General features: G+C 50.3%; 1 protein-coding gene across 2 annotated transcripts; it reads left to right on the plus strand.

Moving 5' to 3' along the window:
• The first annotated feature begins 5156 nt into the window (after nucleotides 1–5156).
• NCAPH (non-SMC condensin I complex subunit H) lies at nucleotides 5157–14862 on the plus strand. Of its 2 annotated transcripts, none has more exons than XM_042886344.1 (17): nucleotides 5157–5321; nucleotides 5393–5486; nucleotides 6523–6615; nucleotides 7090–7228; nucleotides 7764–7885; nucleotides 8210–8399; nucleotides 8874–8965; nucleotides 9083–9285; nucleotides 9753–9901; nucleotides 10796–10902; nucleotides 11582–11704; nucleotides 12018–12125; nucleotides 12783–12944; nucleotides 13193–13306; nucleotides 13547–13632; nucleotides 13947–14022; nucleotides 14442–14862. In XM_042886344.1, exons 3-17 carry the CDS (start codon nucleotides 6568–6570, stop codon nucleotides 14499–14501), a joined length of 1779 nt encoding a protein of 592 aa, XP_042742278.1. In that variant the 5' UTR covers nucleotides 5157–5321; nucleotides 5393–5486; nucleotides 6523–6567; the 3' UTR covers nucleotides 14502–14862. The 2 variants fall into 2 exon arrangements, with proteins under 2 accessions (XP_042742278.1, XP_042742279.1); XM_042886345.1 differs by having other exon boundaries at nucleotides 5258–5321; nucleotides 5397–5486.
• Nucleotides 14863–16359: the final 1497 nt, after the last annotated feature.

Here is a 16359-nt window from a genome sequence, read left to right on the forward strand (position 1 = left end):
TCAAATGGCTGCAAATCTGCTCTGAAACTGAGGAATTTAGGAGTCCTCAACCCAAAGAGCAGCAGGTCTCTTTGCATGACACTTCTGGTACCTCGCAGCCTTTAGAAGAAAACAAAGATTGCATGTGATTTCAGCCCCACCAACACCAGTCCTGCTGCCTTTCACCAAGATAAGATCACACAGATCTAGAAGGCTAGGATTGATACCCACGACTGAATTGGAGCACAGCAATAACTCTCCAGCCACACTCACCAGATCTGAGTCCCTCTTAGATGGAGTTAAGACTTTACCTTGCAGCACTAACATTACTGTGTTACCACCTCACCCCACAAAACCCTCAGATGTTCGACACCCAGATGGTGGTATCCACACTGGGATTTGACCAGCAGCATAAAAGGGCAGCAGAGGCACACATGGCACGTGTCCAGAGATGTCAGAGCTGCTCAACATGCTTAGGAGATGGAGTACACAGCAGTAAGGCTCTACACAGCATCTCAGGCCCAAGATGCTCTCCCCACATCCATCTACAAAGTTCTTCCTTTTGAGGAATGCTAAGAAGTGAGGCTAAATGAGCTGTCCTGCTCTTCAAACTATTTGATTTTCTGCCCTGCTCTTCAGAGGCACAGGCCATTCAAAGCACTTCCCAAGGTGTTCATGCTTCCAAAAACACCAATCCAGCTGTCAGCCTACACAAAGACGCAGAGCTCAGCGACTCACTCTTTCCCCCTTGGATAGAGGGAATCCCTAAGCTTGCCCTATCACCAGACTGTGTGTCCCATCCTGCTCTCCGCCATGCACACCCAGCACTGCTCTAACCCCTCATTCACCATTGCCAACATTCTTTGAAACTGCTAAGACTCCTAAATCCCAAAATAAATTGGCCTGAATAAGCATGCCTCAGTTCCAGCCGGACTGCTGTGGGCACTGTCATCTCTGCAGTGGGTTCCTCAGAAACGACTGCTGCAGCTCCTTGGGAACTGTGGCAGCTGAGCCCAGAACAGCCTGCACATTTCTCTCCCTTCATCTGCAAGGGAAAGTCGCCCAGAACAACACAAGACACGTGTGGGCACAGCCAGCCACCAACACCATGCTGTGCTGTGCCAACGTGGCTGATGCCAGCTCCAGTGGCCTCAGAGGATTTACAGCACATGGCATCCCTCAAATGCTTCCAACCCTGCAATCTTGATTGCTCTGTCAGAACCTTGAGGGCTTCTCAGCTGGAAGCATTGCCTGCGCTGCAGCCTTGCTACGGATGGCTTATAAATCTCTGCATGTGAGGAGTTATTTCACTTTACAGCTGCTACAGAGTCTGTGAAATCCCGGATTTCATAGTACAAATACTCCAACCGGTGATAAAACATGAGAGGAGTTTTATCAAACAAAAGTTCCAACCCTCGGTGTTTATAGGAAACGAGCCAGGAGTCTGCAAAGGGAGATGTGAGCCACCCTTAGCCTGACACCACCATACGGCCCCTTGCCCACTAACCTCCCTGCTCATAATTGCATTCATTAACAGAGGGCCAAAAGAAAAACAAAAACAAAAACAAAAACAAACCAAGTCCAACTTGTGTTAGTGTAATCTGTGCCACAGCCTTTCCAGACATAAAGCAGGCCTCCCTAATGAGCTAGAAAAATCAAACCATTTACCTCTTCTGAGGTCTAAATCTCTTCCTTGTGCCCCTAGGTATGAGCAAGGCCAGACAGAAGTAGCTCTGCAACAATAACAAACAAAGCTAAAAACAGAACGTACTCTGGAAGGGAGAAACAAATGAGAGGCTGAGCATAGGATGTCTGTCTCCAAAAAGGATCTGCAATGAAAACCAAAACCGAGCGCCTTCCTTCCTGGTCAGTGGCAGCAGCTGAGCAGGTATCAAATCACTTTTTATTACTGAGAAGAGCTGCATTTGTTTAAACAAAAATAGTAGCAGCAAGTTAATGAGTGCTCCTGCAGTGTCTGCGGAAATTACCTGATAATCTTTAGCTCATGGGTCATTTGTAGAAGGGTACAACAAGTGGAGACCCTGCTTGTGCAACATCAACCCCAGACACTGCAGCAGAGTCCCCAGACACAAGGTGACTGCAAGGTGTGCACAGAAAGGCTGCAGACCCACGCAATAACCCAGAGTCTGGCAAACCCTTTGTCACAGGCAAGTGCCCAGAGTTGAGCCTAAGTCAGATGCTTGCAACCAGCAGCAGCCTCAGGAACCCCAAAGGCTGCAAGCTCAATATTCCCTGGCTCTATTTTTAACCTTGCAGCTGGGGAAGATCCCTGTTGCTACGCTACCTGTGTTGTGGGTCCGGAGCAGACAGCACATCTCACCCTGGAACTTGCTGAGGAGCTCAGCAGGACACAACCAGTGAGGTTTTAAATCCATCACGGCAGCTGCAGCAGTCACATAGGAGTGCTCCCCTTCTCGCTCGTCTCAACTTTCCCTTCTTCTCCAGCGCTCGCCTGCAGCTCAGAGACATCCTCTGAGTTCAGTCACCCCAAAGCTTCCCGCAGCCCTGGCACAGTGCAGGCAGACAGGTGGAGAAGTACCAGTGGTTCAGCAGGCAGGCAGGCAGCCTTCCCTTTTGAGTCACTTCCCAGCTACTTTAGCAGACCTTGTAAGAGCCCGCAGTGCTCCTCCAAGAGGGGAAGAATCCCTGCACGCCTCCATCAGTTTTGGGTGACTTTGGGGAATACATCCTCCAGCAAATATCCACCAGTCATTAATCAAGTTTCCCAATATCCCCCCAGTGATGTAGAGGTCTGGGAGCTGACTGAGCGGGAAGCAGCCACTTGTAGAAGTTCCTGTCACCAGATGATGCATTCTCTTAATTTCCAGTTAAATACAGAACATGAATATTTCTGTCCTCGCCTGCACTGCTGATGGCAGGGGATAATCAAATGCTGCACACATCGCTATTGCAGGGGCAGGAATAATTCGTCTGAACATCAAAAACCCTCACAGTTCCCTGTGCCTCCTTTATTTGGGATGCAAAGCTGGACATACTGATTTGTTTACAGTGGCCACTAGAAGCTCTGTTAGGAGGAAAGCATCATGAAGCATGACTTGGCTTTTACAGCCCCCCCAGTTTAGTCTGGCCCTCCTGGAGCCAAGCAAGAAGAGGGTCAGACCTCTTTGCTTCTGACCCTGAGTCATTTGGAAATGAGAAAAAAGCCCTGTAGGGTTTTTCCTCCCCTCAGAGTTCCTCTGAATTGCTACTTGCACAAGTGCCCTGGGCTTCCAGGGTACAACAGTTATGCTGATGAACAGATGCCAATCTCCAGAAGTTGATTCTATGGCCATTTTTGGGGATGGTTGGAGTCAGTGCAAAACCCTGCTGATGGCACGGCCATTCCTCGGCTCTGGGGAGCAGGGAACGGGACCCGGGTGGCTCAGCAGCACACACAGCGTCTTTCCCCATCATCTCTTTGTGAGGACCGCAGTCAGACTCCAAGCACATCTTTTCTTCTTGCACCATCCAGTGGTTCAGGCTGGAAGTCCGTTGGGAAGAACTCAGGCATCCAACTGCGACCATTGCAGAAGGGTTGAGGCAGCTGCTGGGTCTGGTGGGAAGGCTGCAGGGAGACGTCATCACAGCCTTCCAGTATTTAAAAGGAGATTATAATCAGCTTTTTCACAGAACCATAGAATCACAAGGTTGGAAATGACCTGCAAGATCATCCTGTGCAACCGCCCTCCCATCACCACTGCTACCACAAGCACTAAACCACATCTCGCAGCTCCTCATCCAGACGCCTCTTGAACGCTGCCAGGGACGGCGACTCCACCACCTCCCTGGGCAGCCATTGCAGTGCCTGGGAGAAAAAGTTCTTCCTTACGTCCAACCTAAACCTCCTCTGCTACAACTTGCGGCCGTTTCCTCGGGTCCTGGTTGTAGCCTGGGAAAAGAGGCCAAAGCCCTCCTCATCACAGCCTCCCTTCAGGAAGCTGTAGAGTGCAGTGAGGTCTCCCCTGAGCCTCCTCTTCTCCAGGCTGAACAACCCCAGCTCCCTCAGCCGCTCCTCATGACTTGTGCTCCAGACCCCTCACCAGTTTTGTTGCCCTTCTCTGGACACGTTCCAGGTCCTTTTTTTTTGTAGCGAGGGGCCCAAAACTGAACACAGGACTTGAGATGCAGCCACACCAGTGCTGAGTACAGAGGGATGCTCACCTCCCTGCTCCTGCTGGCCGCACTATTTCTAATGCAGGCCAGGATGCCGTTGGCCCTCTTGGCCACCTGGGCACACTGCTGGCTCGTGTTCAGCATCAACCAGCACCCCCAGGTCCCTTTCCTCTTCACAGTCATCCAGCCTCCTGTAGCGCTGCATGGGGTTGTTGTGGCCAAAGTGCAGGACCCAGCACATGGCCTTGTTGAACCTCATCCCCTTCACCTCAGCCCAGCGATCCAGCTTATCTAGACCCTTCTGAAGGGTCTCCCTATCCTCAGACAGACCAACACCACCTCTAAACTTGGTGTCACCTGCAAACTGAGGGTGCACTCAATGCCCTCATCTAGGTCATCAATAAAGATATTAAACAAGATGGGCTCCAGTACTGACCCCTGGGGGACACCACTTGTAACGGGTCAGCAGCTGGACTTAGCACCATTAACCACTGCCTGTTGGGCATGGCCCTATAGCCAGTTCTTTACAAGGGTAGATAGCAACAGGACAAGAAGGAATGGTTTTAAGCTCAAGGAGGGATGGTTTGTATTGGATGTCAGGGAAGTTCTCCACAGAGGGTGCCGAGGTGCTGGAACAGCTGCCCAGAGAGGCTGGGGATTCCCTGCCCCTAGAGGTGTGTAAGGTCAGGCTGGGCAACCCTGGCTGATACGTGATGGAGGAATTTAGTGAGATAAACCGCAAGGCAGGAGCGCTGCAGGCGAAGGAGAGAAACAAAACCTCCGCTCCACAGCACCAGAAGGCGGCGACCGTTAGACCGCGAGCGCGGCAAATTTAAACTAGGAGGCGACGGCGCGGCGTGGGACCCTCGCGGCTTTGGATTGGCGGAGAGGGAGAGAGGAGCGCGCTGATTGGTCCACGGATGAAGGGAGGGCGGGAGCTCGACGGCGGAACTTCCGGAGCGGTGGGCGCAGCTTCAGCCCGCCGCTGCTATGAGGGCCGCGACCCCGCGGAGGGGCGGCCGGGGCGCCGGAGGGGCGGTGGAGTCCCCGGCTGCGCGCTCTCTCAGCGCTTCGGCCACCCCTACGTTGGTGGAATGTCCCGGTAACGACGATGAGAGGGAAAGGCGGCAGCGTCGGCGCTCGCGGGCGGTGGATCTGCAGCTCGGCGGCACCGAATCGCCGCTCAGTCTCTGCTCTCCGGTGCCCAGGTAGGACCGGGCCGTGGGGGGGCGGCGGGCGGGCTCGGCTCCCCTGGCACGGCCCTGCTTCCTTCCCTCAGGCAGGCGGACTCGTCGTTGCCGGCCTTGTCGGGATGGACGAACGCGCAGATCTCGGAGCATTACTCTGCCTGCATCAAGCTGTCCGCTGAGAACGTGAGTGGGTTCCCTGCTCTGATCGCACCTGGATTTGGGGGAGGAGGGGATCCTCTGCGACGTGTCACAGCTCCTGAGTCATCGTAGAATGGCTCGGGGTGGAAGGCAGCCAAGTTTCAACCCCCTGTCACAGGCAGAGTCGCCAATCTTCAGATCTGCTGGTACACCAGGTTGTCCAGGGCTCCATCCAACCTGGCCTTGAGCACCTGCAGGGATGGATGGGGCATTTACAGCCTCTCTGGGCAGCTGTTCCAGCACCTCGCTGCTCTCTGTGAAGAATTTCCCCAACATCCATTCTAAATCTTCCCTCTTTAAGCTTAGAGTCATTCTCCCTTGTCCTATCGCTGTCTTCCCTTGTAAAAGGCTTGTTCTCCTCCTGTTTATAAACCCCTTTTAAATACCATTAGGCAGCAGTGAGGTCTCCTTGCAGCCTTCTCTTCTCCAGCTCCCTCAGCTTGTCTTTGTAGGGGAGGTGCTCCAGTCCTCTAACCATCCTCATGGCCTCCTTTGGACCCTTTCCAACAGCTCCACATCTTTCCTGTACTGAGGGTCCCAGACCTGGATGCAATACTCCAGACTGGGCCTCATGAGGGCAGAATAGAGGGGGACAGTCACCTTTCTCTGCTGGTCACCACTTTGCTGAGAGAGCCCAGGCTGCCATTGGCCTTCTTAGCTGTACACTGCTGGGTCATGTTCAGTTGTTCATCCACCAGGACCCCCAAGTCCTTCTCTGCAGGGCTGCTCTCAAGTATTTCTTCTCCCAGTCCGTATACATATCTGGGATTACTCCAACCCTAGTGTAAAACCTTGCTCTTTGCTATGTTGAACCTCATTAGGTTCACACAGGTCCACCTTCCAAGTTTTTCAAGGTCCCTCTGGGTGGCATTCATTCTTTCTGATGTGTCAGCTCAGTGTAAAGCTCGTTTGGGCCTTTCAGGCAGGTCAGAGTGGTCTGTGAGAACCCCACGGGTTGATGGCTTGCAGGTTGACAGCATCCTGTTTGGAGTTTCTGTTCTCACCTGCACTTGTATTGCAGAAAATCAACACCAGGAATGTTTTTGGCTTACATCTGATAGACTACATGACAGATATACTGAAACAGAAGGACTCTGAGCTGACCAACTTCAAGGTGAGTTGTTCACGGTGGTGTTGGGTCTCTGAATTGAAGCTCTAACAAATGACACATCTGAAATAAATGAGCTTTCAGCTAGAGATCTGGTAGAGGCAGCACTGTCATTTTTAGTGGAATTTAATACTGCTGACTGCTTTGGTACTGCAGAAATTAAAGGCTAAGTGCCTCTTTTAGTGATGGTCCTTCAAAAGGAGAGCTTTAATAATAAGGCTTCTGAGGTAAACGTTGGATGTTTTGGCCAGGAACAGAGCAGGGCTATGGTGGGAAAGAAGGTGATGTGACTTGAGTGTAGGAGACAGAAGGCACAGATCAAAATAGGCAATATCCAAGCAAAGGCTCCTTGCTATTGATAGTTCCTTGTTGCTCCAGAAGTATTCAAAAACTCAGGTCTGCATCTCGTCTTCTTCATTTACCTCTTGCTGTGTCCTGTTCCTTCCTCACTAAAAACTGCATCCTGTGTTCCTCTGTCAGATGGCAGCTGGCACCATCGATGCCAGCGTGAAGATCTACGCCGTGCGTGTGGATGCGGTCCATGCAGACACGTACAAAGTTCTTGGAGGCTTAGGCAAGGAGTCAGCACCTGCAAAAGAAGTGGGCAGCCCAGAAGAAGGTGTGCCATTCACTCCTTTTCTTTTAAGCTCTTCCTGGTTCCACCCACAACACTTCCTGTGTTCTTCTGAATTTCAAAGTGCTGTTTATTTCTCCTAATATATATAGCTGGGAGAATGCCACTAGCTTGGTGCATTTATTTCTTCTTAAGGGCTGCAAAATACTGAGTTTCTTTTCTGGGGAAGTTTGAGATGAGAACCTGATGCTCAGCCCTGTACTTGAATACTTGGCCAGCTAGATCTGAGTGCAAAACAGGAATGGCCTAATCTGAAATGTTTGAGAACGAAGCACCCCACGCTTTGCTGTCCTTTGCTTTGAAACAGAAATGTGCTGTTAAGACAGAGGAGGCAAAATAAAAAGGAACACATTGAGCAGCCACTCAAGTGTTGGTGGTTTGTGCTAATGGATCCCTGCCTGGGTCACTTTATGCCCCCAGGGCTTTTGTGTGTGTGCACAAAGTGAAGTACAGTTGTATTGTCCTTCAGATGTAGGATATTTTAGCAAGTTTTTCTAACAGCAGCTTCTTTTTCTTTCAGAAGAAGACAGTACAGCTTCCAGTTCTGCCAAGAGAGTTCAAACAAAGAAGAAGCACTCCTTCAAAACGATTGAACAGAACTTGAACAACATCAATGTGACAGAGGCCAATCGGAGATGTGAGGTGGGTGGAGATGGACCTGCTGTAGTGGTGAGTGGAGGAAGAGTGGAGGAAGGGAAGCTCGCCTCATTTTTTGCCTTTTTATTGTTTTCCTTACTGTGTGTCCTCTCTTGGGCTGTTAGATTCACGTGCATGTCTGAATTCTGCTATTGTAACACGGTGGTCCTTAATTGTGTCTATTCCTGCTGTGTGAGGCCACTGTGAGAGTTTCCTCCTCACTGAAAAAAGAGGCATGAGTCAATGAGTCATTCTCCCTTTGGCTTTGTATTTACACATCTTCTGCAGAGGCTTCTACATCTGTTCCATTCCTTCATTCTGCGCCTGCAGGTTGACCCCATGTTCCAGAAAACAGCAGCATCTTTTGATGAATGCAGCACAGCTGGCATCTTCCTCACCAGCCTACGTACACAGAGTTGTCACAGTGAGCTCCTTTTTGACTCCAACATTGTGCCTCTCCCATCTTCGGAAACCCTCGTCCTGCCCAACAGCGATCCTGTGAAGGTGACAGATTTGAAGTGTGAGTGCTGGTAACCACTAAGCCATTCTCCCATCCAGATTTCATTTTCATCTGCCAAACGTACTCCTTTCAGCCTCAGCCAGCTTGCTTATGCCTTGATTGACCTCCTGGCTACCTTGTGGCACCTTGCTGTGATCCTGCCTGGGCTGAGGCTGGTTGCTGACAGGACCAGGACCCTCACGGCCTTTTAGATCTCTGTATGTAGCTCATGCAGATTGAGATGAGCGTGCTCCAGGTTTAGGGCTGACTCTTACAGAGTCTTTTAACCCTGTCAGTATTCCTAAACCCTGTTACTCTTAAGATTCACAGTGTTATGCCCACCCTTCCATCAGAGATCCGACTGAGCATCCCTATCTGCCGAGAAATGAGCCCAAAATGCTTTTGAAACTAAGAACAGTTTAGCACCTGGCATTTGTTTTACCTGCTGGTTATTTCATCCTGCGTCTGATATTTCTTTACCCTTCCTATCTCTAGTGCTGCTAGAAAAGTGTGTTTTAAAACGCCCCATCTACTCTGCGCTGGCTGATTTCCAGTTCACGCACTGGGACGCCGCATCCCATGAAGAGGTACGTAGTTGGCTCTGTGCAGGATGGAGTACTGAGCTGTATCCTGGAGAGCTGTGTGGGGCAGCAGGGTGTGCTGTGGGGTGCTGTGGCTTTTCCCCTGAGCACCTTTTCTTGCAGTCAGTATCAGCCCTGCTGGATAAATTTAAGAAGAGCGACCAAGTGTTCGATATCAATGCAGAAAGAGACAGTGATGTGGAAGATGGTGTTCCTGCCCCGTCCGATGATGACTTCACTGTGGACTCCCCCAGGAGTGTAACAACAGAAAAGATTGGGGAATTTGCAGGAAACAAATCCCTCGTGGCACTCTGTGAGAGCAAGAGGCGAGTAGTCACTCACGTTTATTGCTTTGCTTTGATTGCCAGCAACGAGTTAAGGCAGCTCTCTGGAGGATCTTCGCTTTCCTGTGTGCGTGTTTTCCGTCTGGCTATAGTTTGCTTTCTGATCAAGTTTCAGGTACACTGAGGAATTCACATCTCTGCCTTCCAGAAGGACCTCCTTTGTATGGTCATGTTTCCTCTTTAGTTGCTTGTCTGCTTGCTCTGCTCCCATCTTCAGCCTGCCCTGCCCACCTCTTTTCACAGCAGCCTCACAGTCTCCAGACAGTGCAATACTTACATTACAGAGTATTGTATTACTTAGAATACAGAGCAAACTACAGTTTGCTGATAAGAAAGCAGGAGTCTTGCAGGCTGGTGTCTGCACAGAGCTGGTCAGGGTATTAAACACATTCGGGCCCAGTGTACCTCAAAGGAAGGATTTTACTGAGCAGTGTGTGTGCTCTTTCCAGAATTGATGCAGTTTCTTTTGGGGAAGGAGACATTGGGACCATGTGCCTTCATCTCTCCATGAAACCAGGGGAATACTCCTACTTCAGCCCCCGAACTCTGTCAATGTGGGCTGGCCCAGAGCACTGGCGTTTCAGACCTCGACACAAATGTATGTATGTATTCAGAGCCTGGAGCTCATTTGCTGCTGCCTGGTTGTGGTTCTGTTGGGAAATGGGCAATATGTGAATAGGGAACTACTGGAGAGAGTCCAGCTGAGGGCTACAAAGATGATAAGGGCTGGAGCATCTCCCTTCAAAGGAAAGGCTGAGAGCCCTGGGGCTGTACAGTCTGGAGAACAAAAGACCGAGGGGGTTCTGATCAATCAAAGTGTGTAAAGGGAGGCTGTCGAGTGATTGGGTGCTCAGCACCACAAGAGGGGGCAACAAACTGGAACAGAGCAAGTTCTATATGAATGTGGGGGAGAACTTCTTTACTTTGAGGGTGACAGAGCACTGGAACAAGCTGCCCAGTGAGGTTATGGTTTATCCTCTGTATATATTTTAAATATATCTGGGCATGGATGTGCATGGAATCTCTGGGAATCCTGCTTTAGCAGGGGAGTTGGACTAGATGATCTGCAGAGTCCCCTTCCAACCCTGTGACTCTGTGAACCATAAAGCAAAGGCAGTAGAGATGAGACAACTCTGCATGGCTCTTTTCTAGCCTGACTGGAAGCAGTACTGAGTTAGGACACCAGAAGGGCTCTCAAGTCACACGCAGATCCTTTGGTGTCTGATGTGTTCTCTGTTGTTTGGGTTTGTTAATGATGCTCAGCATTGAGCAGGAGTCTCACTGTACTGATAGAAGAAAATACAGATCCTTCAACATAAAAACTGAAGGTTAGTTTATTTTTACTGCTTCTATAAGGACATACTGATCCCTTTTAAAGTGTGAAGCAGAGGACACCGCCTGTTTCTTTCCCTAACACAGAAAAAAGTGTTTGTAAAGGACACAGGTAACCTGTCACTGTGGAGCAGAAGCTCACGTTCCTTCCTTTCTGCAGCAAGTGCTGACTCTGAGAAAGAGAACAAGAAGAAGAAGGCAAAGAGAGCATTTGAAGTGAACTTTGATGAGGATGTTGACTTTGAGACGTATTTCCGTAAGACCAAGGTATGCACTGAGTTTCTGCCTCTGCTCCCTTTGCTATATCAGTGTGTCTTGGAGAGCCATCAGCAGGTGGCTCACCTTGGTTCTCTTGTGGAACCTGGCTGTGTGAACACAGCAACGCAGCATCCTGCGTGTTCCTTCATGCAGGGTCTTCTGGCTTCAAAGCTTCTTACAGTTTTACCAACCTTGAAGTGAAGAATCGGGCTGGATTCTTTCTGGCCAGAAAGGCCCTGTCTGAACGCACAGGCCCAGCTGTGTGTCCCAGGATGCTGTGTTTAAGTCACTGCATGCAGTGTAGGACTCATCCTTGGAAGCACTTCAGAACTTCTCTCGTTTTAAACAAATATCCATGTTTGGTCATAGAATTGAAGAATGATAGAAAGGCTTGAGTTGGGAGGGACCTTAAAGATCCATTCCATGGGCTGCTTGCCACCCCCCAGCTCAGGCTGCCCAAGGCCCCATCCAAGCAGGCTGTGAAGACCTGCAGGGAAGGGGCACCCACAGTTTCTCTTAGTGATCTGTTCCAGAGCCTCACCCACCCTCTGAGTAAAGAGTTTCTTCTAAACATTTAATATAAATCTGTCTTTTAGTATAAAACCATTCATCCTTGTCATGTCACCATCTGCCCTTATAAGAAGCTGAATACTGGATATCACATGGATTATGGCATTACCTTCTGCAGGCTGCTTTAACTCTGAGCAAATCCATTCTGGAAAACCAGAACGTAAAGAGCACCACACTTCCTGCAGACTTCAACTACAACCCTAACAACATTGTCCAGCTATTCCTTAAACCAGCTGCTAAGGTAAGAGGCTTCTCCAAAATCTTCTTGGCAATGTTCCGTGTGCAGAATCGCTCTTAATCTGCTTGAAGTGCCTCTGGGATGCTCCTCAGGGCAGGAAATGAGCCAGCATGATGCCTGATAGTGAACCAACTCACTTGTGGATGCTGAGTTGTCTGTGCTTGGCTGTTGTGCTTTATGAGGGGATTGGTGGGTGGTACGTGAGGAGGAGGAAGAGGCTGGGAAAAGGGCTGGCAGTGGGTTAGCAAGATGTAGGCACTGCTTGGGGAAAGCATCTAGTTTCCTCTTTCCTGATGTTCCAGTCTCATCTCTGCAGCTCTTCAGGCTGCCTAAGCCAGGCAGCTCATTGGATCACGAAGATGAGATCGGTGAATATGATTACAATAACCCCAATGACACCTCCAATTTCTGCCCTGCAGCACAGGTAACTGGGAGCAAGAACATTTCTCTCTGTTGCTCACACTTGACATGTGGTAGAAGGAATTCAGGAAGAATCGTATGTCTAGCATCACTTACCAGTGGACAAAGAGTTGCCATCAGATTGTGGCAGAGCTGATGCCACGCACCTTTGTCCTGTCACTCAGTGGTGCTCTGGTACCATCAATTCAACAATCTGCCCTTGGAGTTTGCTGGCTGATTTCCTGCAGAAACTCCATTCCATGCTGTTCCATACTGCACCTCCCATGAAGTAGCAGTAGACACCACTGCTCACTTCTGCAGTCACCTCTGCACAGTGATACTTGCACCCAGCTGATTTGAGCTCCTGCTGAAGTACATTTTCTCTAAAGCTTCAGCTTTCTGCCAGGCCAGTGCTGCAGGTCTCATATGGCCCCACGCTGGTGGGGGAGCCTTCATCTCTGTCTGTGTAGAACAGCCTGTTGATATTCTGTCCTTTGGGTCTCTGGTGGGTTTAGCTTTAACCCGAGCTTTCAGCTGTCAGAAGAGGCTGAAGGTCGTTCCTCCACAGGGGCAGTGGGCAAGTGTCACCACTCTCCTGAGGGGTGGGCACTCAGTGCAGGGAATCTGCAGCTCCTCCGAGATGTCTGGATGTGCCCTCACTGGTGTATCTCTTCTTGACCAGGCTGCAGATAGTGATGATGACAACGACCCCGTCCAATTCATGGGCCAAGCAGACTTCAACCTCACCTCTCACCCTGAGGGTCACGATCATGAGCTCAACGGGGTTGAAGGTGTTGATATCACAATGTATGGGGAGCTAAACCTCATTGCTGAGCCTCAGAAGGTAAGGACTTGTGATGTGCCCAGCTATGTACCACTGACTGAGCAGATCTGCAGCAGGGCTTCTCAGGGAGAGCGAGAGAGCAGTTTTCCTTGTTCAGGATCTCCAGGGTTTTGCTGATGGATGCTTTATTCTGAGATGATGTCATTGCTATAGGAAAACCAAGTTTGGGTTGTTCCTTTGGTTGAGGTTGAGGACGCTGCTGCTGCTGCTGAGCTGCTCCCTTCTAACCCTGAATGTCTTTTCCTCAGGTCAATAAGATAGCAATTCAGTATGCAAAGACAGCCAAGAAAATGGACATGAAGAGGTTGAAGCAAAACATGTGGGACCTTCTTATTGATATACAGAAAAACACAGCGGCAGAGGTGAGTGTAGGCAGATAACAGGCCTGAAAGAAGCGTGTGCCCTGCATGTAACAGTGGTTAGCGCCCACACAGATTATCATGGACGTGTTGGTGGCAATTCCTTTCCAACAGCCTTGCTCCATGGGATAGTTGCTAAGGATGGTCTGTGAGCAGTGATTTGCAGTGGTGGTTCTCTGAGCATGAGGCTGAGCCCTGGGGAGCAAAAGCTGCCTCAGCAGTGTCTGTCTTTTTGCTGAACAGATTGAAGACGTGGAGAAACAGAGTGACACATCAGTGGTGACAGGGGAGAAGGCCTTCAGCAGCATCACAAAGGAACTGCTTCACAGGTAGAGAGGCCCTACAAAAGGTTGGACTCCGGGCTGGGTAGACTTTTGGGCAAGCACTGATCCATTTGGCTTCTGTTGCAACCTGCTACCTGAATCCTGACAGGAGGGGAATCTCTTGCTGTCTATTTGCTTGAGGGAGCTACAGGTTGCATTTGGCTTGGCCAAGTCTCTGATAATGGAATAAGGTAGAGAAAATCAGAGACTGGGGAAGGAGCTGCCACATGCAGCTTATCTTTGGTGACCTGGTAGCTTGCAGACATGCTCTATCCACAGTCACAGGCTCTGGCCATCCTAACCTTCCTTCTCTTCCTTAGGTTGCCTTCTGTGATGGCTAAAAATCTGTCTGTCCCTTTAGCCTTTGCCTGCCTCTTGCACTTGGCAAATGAGAAGGTAAGTGCAGTGCATGTATGCGAGGTGAGTAGGAGCAGTGGGCAAAGCACACAGCATTTTATTTTCACATCAGAATCTTATAATAAATCCCATTTCGTGTTTATAGTGAACACAAATCAGGTGGATGTGCTGGAAATAAAAAGCACAGTATTTCCAGCCTGACTTCTGTCTGCTGCCAGATGTGAGGACAGGGAAGGACAGAAGGGATGAAGCACATCTGCTTAATGTTATGGTGTTGTGGCTGCTTCAGAGTGATAACAGCAGCTGAGGGCATTCCTCAGTCTTTGCACTGTGATGGAGGCAGAAAGGCCGAGGGTTGTTCTGAGCATTCCTTGGGTGTTTTTGTTCAGCTCCCTGGGTCTTCAGCCTCAAAGGGGAGCAGACTGGCTCTCCTAATCTCAGCTGTTTGCTCTCCACAGAATCTGAAACTGAATGGCACAGAGGACCTGTCTGATGTCATTGTGAAACAAGGAGACTGAGCTGTGTGTGGAGCAGCTCACCCAGGCTGACCCCCAGGCTGGAGCTTTGCTCCCCCGATGGACAGCGCTCCTTCTGCAGCAGTGGCAGCTTTTCCTCCTCCCAGGATTGTTGCTGAGAAGGCCCTCAGATCTGCACACCTCAGGAAAACTTGTTAAATGGGGGATGTGATCTCACCTACCGAAACCTGGAGGCCATACAGATGGACAGCTGCTGCTCAGCCTGCCCTCCTTGATCCATTCCCTCTTTCCTGGGTTCAGGAGCAGAGAGCTGCAGTTCCTCTGTGAACCGTTGGTGCCTAGGAGCAGAATGTTGCTCCGTGTGTCGTTTGTTGTCTGTAACTCAGTACACTGACTGACTTACTGATGTTTCCAGTTCTTATAATCCTTTTCCTTTGATCTTTCCCTGACGTGACTGATACTGAGCTTACCAATAATAAATCCCTACTGCCTCTTAGATCTCTGTGCAGGGAAGAAGGAAACTGAAGCAAGAGAGGCTAAAATAAAACACAGGTGTTGAGGGAGCAGCAGAACAAAGATGCTCCTAAAGGAAAGAGGATCACCAGAGCACCATCGCCCAGAACCCAGTCCTGCAGTACCCAACAGGGGAGCAAGAGAGACCCAGAGATGATTCAAGACAAGCCTGGGACAGTGGTTGGCAACCCTGCACAAGGTAGGGGGGTTGAAACTAGATGATCATGGTCCTTTTCAACCCAGGGCATCCTATGATTCCCTGAATGCTTCTCTGAGACTGAGAAAGAAAGCTGTCAAGGGGCAGCAGGAGACTTGGCATTCAGTGCAGCAATCTGTGCAATCTGCTGCAGGGAAGCAGGGGGAATTGTACTAAAACTCCAGAGGTCCCTTCCAGCCTCTGTATTTGGTGACAGAAGTGTGAAAGCAGCCAGCAGGTGGAAGTTGGGTGGCTTTGCAGGATCAGAACAGCGCAGCCCTGCAAGGCCACAGGCCATTGCATTGTCATCAGCCACGTCCCTCCCTTCGTCTCCACTCACTGCAATGGGAGCTGAGTTGGCTGCACCCGCAGGGATAGGGCACCCACAACCTCTCTGGGCAGCAGTGCCAGGGCCTCAGCTCCCCCTCTGTGAACAACTTCCCTGACATCTGAACCAAATCTCCCCTCCTTTACGTCCAAACCATTCCTCTTTGTCCCTGTCACCATCTCCCGTGTGGAGCGGGGGCTCCCTGCAGCCTTCTCTTCTCCGCGCTGAACACCCCCGGCTCCCTCAGCCTTTCTCCATAGCAGAAGCGCTGCAGCCTCTGAGCGAAGCACCCAGAGAAAAAGCTTTTCTTTTCTCATTTGGGATCGCTGTAGGGCACACAAGAGGCAAATTCCCCATCTGAACACACAGCCTTGGCTTTGCTGAACCTCCACCCCACAGCCCGTCCTTTGCACCCATCTCTGTCTGGCTCAGAGGGAAGGAAGCGGTGCGGGACCACATGGAAGGCCTTGCACAACTCCAGGGAGACGACATCAGTTGCCCTCCCGTTGCCCATCACTGCCATCACAGCATCAAAAAAGCCACCAGATGGGTCAGGCACGATCTGCCCTGGGTGCCGCCGTGCTGGCTGGCACAGATCACTTCTCCATCCCTCAGCTGCCTCAACATCTCCTCCAGGAAGATCTGCTCCATCACCCCAAATACACCCCAAAAACACGAGGTCTCCATGACTTAAGCACTACACAGGTGTAGCATGGAAACCTCTTACCCTGAACAGAAGCCAATGTGGGGACTGGGGGCATTTTGCACCCTGTGTCCTGCACAGACCAAGCAGGCTCTCACACAGTTGGGAAATGATGTTATTTATTGATGGAATACAAGACTGGAATTGAAATGTGGACAGC

This window comes from Lagopus leucura, unplaced genomic scaffold (assembly GCF_019238085.1).
Source record: "Lagopus leucura isolate 7727_CA_CO unplaced genomic scaffold, USGS_WTPT01 Super-Scaffold_100056, whole genome shotgun sequence".
Classification (NCBI taxonomy): domain Eukaryota; kingdom Metazoa; phylum Chordata; class Aves; order Galliformes; family Phasianidae; genus Lagopus; species Lagopus leucura.

What these genes read in the sequence shown, in the direction of transcription:
- NCAPH (XM_042886344.1), top strand. Translation starts at nt 6,568, where the DNA reads ATGACAGATATACTGAAACAGAAGGACTCTGAGCTGACCAACTTCAAG. An exon ending in ACGCCGCATCCCATGAAGAG is followed by an intron (nt 8,966 to 9,082) that starts GTACGTAGTTGG and finishes CTTTTCTTGCAG; the next exon opens with TCAGTATCAGCCCTGCTGGA. An exon ending in CGTATTTCCGTAAGACCAAG is followed by an intron (nt 10,903 to 11,581) that starts GTATGCACTGAG and finishes TACCTTCTGCAG; the next exon opens with GCTGCTTTAACTCTGAGCAA.